This window comes from Phytophthora parasitica (genome assembly GCF_000247585.1).
Source record: "Phytophthora parasitica INRA-310 unplaced genomic scaffold supercont2.31, whole genome shotgun sequence".
Classification (NCBI taxonomy): Eukaryota; Oomycota; class Peronosporomycetes; order Peronosporales; family Peronosporaceae; genus Phytophthora; species Phytophthora nicotianae.
Window position 1 is genome coordinate 17,041 of NW_008649017.1, and position 6,403 is coordinate 23,443.

The following is a 6,403-nucleotide window of genomic DNA, read 5'->3' on the forward strand; positions in this document are numbered from 1 at the left end:
TTTAGCGTTTGTAAGTCCCCGAACATTATTACGAGACGATGGAGTAATGTTTCCAGCTCACGAACTGCACCATAGCGAGCTGCGTAGTGGGCAGGTGAGTCTCCACGCTTCGTGATTGCTGTTACGATACCGTCGGCATGGTCCTGTCTCATCAAAAACTCCATCAGCTGCGAATTTCGCTTCACAATGGCAAAGTGCAGTGGTGTCTCTCCGTCGGAGTTACTGATCATCACTGAAGAATATCCACCCTCGATAATAAGGCGGACAGCCTCGTCGACCTCGTTTTTCACGGCACACAACATCACGCTGGCTGCGAAGTCTCTTCTTTCGGTTGTTGCTACCAGGTGATGTTCATTCAGGATGATTTGGAGCATATTCATACTGCGTTGTTGGATGGCGAGCGTCAATGGTGTGACTCCATCGACGTCTTTGATATCAACTTGAGCGCCACGCGACACCAGCAAGTTGGACACTAAGAGGCTACCTTCACGGATGGAGTGGTGCAGCGGTGCCTTCCCGTTCTTAAAAGCACAAAATACGAGTTACATTTACGGGTAATTAGTTCAAGGTCCCGGTTACAGAGTTTTCAGCCGATTTTTACCTGGTCTTGTGCGTCGATGTCAGCTCCATTATCAAGTAAATAAATCGCGACGTCGAGAGCGTCGCCATTCCCGGTGTAATGCAGCGCACTGTATCCCTCCTGCAACCAAAATCACAATCCAAGATAAATGCGGATCAAATAAAAAATAAGACAAACGTATCGTGGCAAAAAGTTACCACTCCTCGCGTACCTGATTCCGTGCATTAACGTCGGCACCGAAACGCAGCAGCAGCTCGACAACGGCAAGAATGTGTTGCAACAATTAATTTTCCTCTCCTCAGCACATAAGACATGGTATGAAAACTACCTGATCGGTTGAAGCATTCACCTTCGAAAAAATACCGAGTCCGTGCTTACTGCGATTATACGTATTCGTTGACTTCCGGCTACGTACTCGTTTTGAATCATGCTTTGGTAACAAACCATAACAGTTGACTGGTTTATTGAAGTGATTATTGTACACTAACGGGTGTTTGCACGAGCAACTAAACACTTGTACCGTACCTACCTATTCTGCTAAGAACTTTTTGACTCGTCTTCAGAAGACAACCCGTCGGCAGCCAAAGCAGTAGACTCCTGCACATCAATTCGATCTCGAACAATTTGCACCTCGTCCCTAGGGTTCCGAGGAAGGAAGTCGCGCGTGAGTTGCTCCAGGTGGAAGGCGAGCCGCTCCATGCCCTCTACACTGCGCGTCGTGACCTCAATCTGCTCTTGCAGCACCTGTATCTCCTCTTTGAGACGTCTCATTTCACTCATCATCTCGATTCGACGAGCATGACTCAAGTGGTCCAACACTGAGCGATGGGACAGAACGTGTCGTGTTCGATGTGCATACGCGATCAGTCGTTGCTGGGTCTCTGTCGCGAGCGAAGGCCTCGTTGGCATAGGTGTCGTAGTTTGTCTTGCCATTTGAGCAGCACGGACCTCCTCGGGCGATGCCATGACAACGAGCTGGCGAGTCTCTCCAGCCTGCCTCTCCATCTGTACACGTCGTTGGTCCTCAAGTAAAGCCTCGCCGACATTTTGACCAGTGGGTGAACGCACCACCACCATGGCGAGGCGCGTTCGCTTTCGACTCCTGTCGATTGCCATTTCTCTATTGATACGTTAGCTGCTTGAGAGATCGACAATCGCAAAGTGAGCTTACGTTCGGCGGTCGTCAAGGAAATAGAAAAAGTCTAGGGGTCACAGTACGTGCATACAAAAAAAACAAACGAGTGGAAACAGTTTTAAACTGCGAGTGAGCACGACAGTGTGTAGAAATCGTCCAGATGGAACAATGTACCATGTTGAAGCTGCCTTTGGATTTTTGGCTCATAGGCCTGTCTTCCAGAAGCTACTGTATCACAACACACACAGTGTTGACAACTGATTCCCGTTTGTCAGTGCCTGACAAACGCTAAGGCAACAGGCACTTCTGCTGAAGTGGCCACCTGAATCTTCCTCGATTGTGGAGACAGAGCTGATGGCGAGGCCACATCCGTCTAAATGAGAAACCATGGATTCATTTGTGATGATCTGATGCTGTATGTGGACGGGCTTCCCTGTCTGTTGCGAACATATTGATTGTAGAGAAAACCTCAACTTGCTGTAGGATTACGAAGACACGGAGGATTTCACAGCGCTAAATCCAGATGAAGGAAAGAGCTTGGACCGTTGGAGCGCAGACGGCCGGTATCCATACGGCTGGATACTTCCGTTCAGAAACCCCGCGCAGCCGCGAAACAGTGCTATTTCAGAAATGTAGTACATCTAGAGAGCAGTTATTTATAACAGCCTCGCGTTTAGCGCAGAGCCGTTTTAGCCACTACACACACATTCGCACTCACAGCAGCTCCCCCCCCCCAAAAAAAAAAAAAAAACTCACACCAGACATTCGCAACTCAAACACTACACTACACACTTCATACAGAAATACCATTTCGTTCCGTGTCGATCAACGAACTTCGCTATCGAGGTCACAGTGCTAACGATTGCCCTAGGATTTTAATCCTGAAGTATGTGAATACTGGTGCCACGTCGACAATACATGTAGTAGTCTTCTCCGCCGACTGCATATGGCGAAGTCCTCACTCATAGCATGAGATTCATCTGCGCTATTCTAGTAAAATAAAAATATCTTGAACCGGTGCAGCTTAATTTCGGATGTCCACATGTACGATTAATGATTTTCTACTTATAAAAAGCAAGCGCCGAGCCGAGCCGGAGCGAAGCATCCGAGAGTATCAAGAGACTCGGGTATACGTAGATACTCCGTAGTCAGCGCTCACGGGTTAACAGGCTCGCTCCAGTTTTATCTTAAGTTTTATTCAGTATCGTGTGTCAAACGTTGAAGTCGGTTGGCGTGCGGCTTTGAAGGGAGACTGCGTGTCTACACGTCTCAGCAGCAAGGACGCGCGCCGCTCAAGTTGCGTTTAAGTTACCGATCCAACCTTTGACGTTATGGATCGGCAGAGGTATTAATAGTGAGGGAACTTTGTAGATCCAGCAGTCATTGGCTGTTCATGCAGTGGCACCCGTTCAACGGAGGACTCGTTTCGTCAGAAAGACACGGCGCGTATTTCTGCGCCCAGCAGCCTTCAACCTTTTTGGTAGTTACTACGATGGTTATCTGCCAAACATCACGTCGCTGTGTTTACCATAAAACTCAGCACAAAGAGGGCTCCACTCACGCACTTTAAGTGTTGACACAACAGTGACATTTCGGCAAAATGGAGCTCGCTTTAAGCGACAACAGTGTCTTGGCCGTTTTAAAAATCGATTGTAACTCCCCCCCCCTAATTTTTACAGGCAACTGTGACCGGGAACATAGTGACCATGCAGACAAATCTCGTTGCACTTTCAACCTTGCGTTTTTGAGCTTATACGGCTTGTTCAGTTCAGGTTCCTGCCTGTCAAATTGCAACTCAATGGTGCCAAAGCGTAGCTGACGACGAGTTCGTCTAGCTGTTCTCGTGATACGCTCGTCTGGTCGATCCATTCACGGGCAGTCGTGAACCAGTCTAGGCCAGCGCGTACTAACTGTACCGGTCGAACACGCACAGACATATACTACACCCGGCGCTGTATCTGCTAGGATGCTGCTAGCGCACACGCACCGAACACTACATTTACTGGCAGACCGCACCGTGCTGACCAACGTCCAATCAACAGAGCGCTCCGGTCTGATGCGGGAGATTCAGCAACATCATGCACACACTAGAGGAGCAGGTAGCTGGATTAGTTGCTGCCGCAGTAATATGTCGACAGAACAGGCAAAGTAATCCTGCATTCGTCTGTTATATAATACTTTAAAAAAAACTTCAACAAGGCTATGATGTGTTTAAAACCTTATTTAGTGTGCAACACCCCTTATGATGTACTACCGTTACCACTTCAATAAGAGACCCCATTTGGTAAAGCCCTCGATAATGGCGAAGGTGGCGGCGCGACGTGCAGGTTCCACAAGCCACGTCTGGGGCTACGTGATTGTGCTGACGGCGGCGCTGGCCTTCATCTCATCCATGTAAGACCGCAGTTAGCGTTGCATGCACCTCCAATAAACCCCTTCATTTCAAATGACTGCTGCTGTTCGTGACAGGTACGTCATGGTCTTCTCCAAGCTGCTACTGCTGCTCCCAGAGGCTGCTTCTACTCCAACTAAAGAGGTTGACGACACCACACTCCCCAATTCAGGGCAAGAAGCACAAAGCTCCAGTCTGTTGTTGGCTCTGGAGAGAGACGTGTACTACCGCTACCTGGTGCCTCTCACGATCCCTGTGACCATTTTGGCCTGCTACGCCAACTGGGTCAGTCTCAAGTTCTTCCGCCACAACTAACAGTCTACAGTCAATAGCTTACGTTTCTAACCAATTGAGTCAGTTAGAAATGGCCACAAGTCCTGAATGACTTGTTCTCAGTCTCGTCTTTCGATTAGGCTTTGGACGCTGCTACCTTCTGCTGATTCTCGCGCACTTTGCGTGCTAGCAGCTTTAGAAACGCCGCTTGCTTTGGGTTCGCACGCACACTCTCCAGTGTCCAGCCGCCCTTGTTGCTCGTAGTCGACAGCAGCTTCGTCTGCTTTACAGCAGCCTGTGAGAGCTTGACGTATCGGTTAAAGGCGCCACTGTGTTCAGGGAATTTGGCCACGCACGCGCCGATCTCGCTAGGAAACAGATTAAAACCCACCACCACGCGCTTCATTGGGAGATATGAATCCGCATCTACCGGAGATGACGGAAGCGTGCGTACTCGGCCACTAAAGTGAGGGAATTCACCGTCACACAGGATTCCGCGACGATATTTGTACGCTACGTGCTTCCATCCCGACTCGCGTTTACTCAACGTCTCCAGCTCGTCTGTAGATAGCCGATGTGGCTGCTTGCGCGTCTTATAGCCGTACTTATCATAGTGTGGTAATCCCGTCAGATTCACGTGGAATCCCCCTCCTTCGAACGAGTTCGTCCTGCGTTCTTGATTCGGAGTTGCCTCATCATTAGCTTCATTATGCAGTGGACTCACGTGCAGTGTGGCCCCGTAAATGGGTGGAAAGATCACATTGCTCTCGTATCGGACCTGTTCGGCATAGTCCAAATGGTACTCCGTCTCGTCGTCACAGCCCGACGCAATGACCCAAACTGCCACTCCATGTGTGCGGTCCCAGTCGCTCTTGGAGATGCATTGCCCTGCATCCTTCTCTATAAGAAACTCCTGCACTGTACGGCGAGCCAAAGCGCGACGGTAGGCCGCTGGGTCCTCCGCTTCGTCTTGCTCCAGTTCCGAAGCGGTTTCCAGCTGCAGCTCACTGACAGGCACGTAGACGCCCCATACTGTCGCTTTAACAGCACTGGCGTATAAGAGATCGGCTGTGCGCTCGCTCACCGCTGCATCAACAACAGCGAATGTCCCTGGGTGGTCTCTGGGAAAGTCGCGCACGATTTTTCCCGGACGTCCGTTGCAACCAGAGGGCGTGAACCCGTCGTCCCAGTCACTTAAGTGGATGCGCTCAGGTGGAGTCGGAGCTACCTCGACGTGATGGTCTACCAGCCAGCGAGGTAGCAGTTCCTGGGGCCCAGCCATGGAGCCGATTTGTTAGAACGTGCCGGTAGGAGTCCACAGGAGCAGCAAAGAAATTATGAAGATAGCACTTTAGATTTGATCCCTGCCAAAAGTGATCGTCAAAATTTTTATTGCTATTATTGAAAAGCCACAAAAACTTGCTGATACGAGTACTCTTTGTAGTTGTCTGTATCGGACAGATAATCTTTGCTGGTTACAGCACAAGGTATCCATGTAGCTCCCGATTTTAATTAGTAGATGTTTCAACATTAACGACGGTGGACAACAACGTCCCCATGGTCAATCGAATAAGGCTGCTTAATTATCCACTGTTCGTAGTCTCTTTCCCCCAAGCGACGCAGCGTTGATCAGGTCGTCGAATTCAGGCGTCAAATCTCGAGCTTGATCTCCTTCCGCTTGTGTCCGACATGACCTAACGTTAGTTACTTTATCCTTTGAAGTGATGCATCATTGATGTTGCTCAGTGGATCTCCGCCAGCAGACCAAAATGGTTTTCATAACAGGGCATACCTCAATAGCGCACAGCAGTATCATCTACTGCCAACTTCACCAGTTTCATTGTTGCATTAGCAGCCCGATACCAATGGCAGGGAGCCCGATCGCCAACAATTGATTATGGGCAGAACTCCCAATAAAGTAAACACGAAGCACGGTTGACTCAAACTGGGTAGGGTAGAATCTTGATGTTCAGGGAGGTTTTAAACTGCGAGTGAGCACGACAGTGTGTAGAAATCGTCCAGA

General features: G+C 49.4%; 3 protein-coding genes across 3 annotated transcripts; 1 reads left to right on the top strand and 2 right to left on the bottom strand.

The window, feature by feature from the left end:
- Window positions 1-1,029: 1,029 nt before the first annotated feature.
- PPTG_12958 (hypothetical protein) lies at window positions 1,030-1,733 on the bottom strand. Its single transcript, XM_008908653.1, has one exon. The coding sequence runs from the start codon at window positions 1,694-1,696 to the stop codon at window positions 1,118-1,120; it is 579 nt and encodes a 192-aa protein (XP_008906901.1). The 5' UTR covers window positions 1,697-1,733; the 3' UTR covers window positions 1,030-1,117.
- A 2,135-nt stretch (window positions 1,734-3,868) lies between these two features.
- On the bottom strand, window positions 3,869-5,749 carry PPTG_12959 (hypothetical protein). The gene has a single exon (XM_008908654.1). The coding sequence runs from the start codon at window positions 5,660-5,662 to the stop codon at window positions 4,517-4,519; it is 1,146 nt and encodes a 381-aa protein (XP_008906902.1). The 5' UTR covers window positions 5,663-5,749; the 3' UTR covers window positions 3,869-4,516.
- Window positions 3,965-5,029, top strand: PPTG_12960 (hypothetical protein). The gene is made up of 2 exons (XM_008908655.1): window positions 3,965-4,109; window positions 4,185-5,029. The coding sequence occupies exons 1-2, from the start codon at window positions 4,015-4,017 to the stop codon at window positions 4,420-4,422; spliced, it is 333 nt and encodes a 110-aa protein (XP_008906903.1). The 5' UTR covers window positions 3,965-4,014; the 3' UTR covers window positions 4,423-5,029.
- Window positions 5,750-6,403: the final 654 nt, after the last annotated feature.

Excerpts from the sequence above, each read along its gene's own strand:
- PPTG_12959 (XM_008908654.1), bottom strand. The coding sequence starts at position 5,662 with ATGGCTGGGCCCCAGGAACTGCTACCTCGCTGGCTGGTAGACCATCAC.
- PPTG_12960 (XM_008908655.1), top strand. The coding sequence starts at position 4,015 with ATGGCGAAGGTGGCGGCGCGACGTGCAGGTTCCACAAGCCACGTCTGG. Across the intron at positions 4,110-4,184 it reads CTGGCCTTCATCTCATCCAT|GTACGTCATGGTCTTCTCCA; the intron begins GTAAGACCGCAG and ends TGTTCGTGACAG.
- PPTG_12958 (XM_008908653.1), bottom strand. The coding sequence starts at position 1,696 with ATGGCAATCGACAGGAGTCGAAAGCGAACGCGCCTCGCCATGGTGGTG.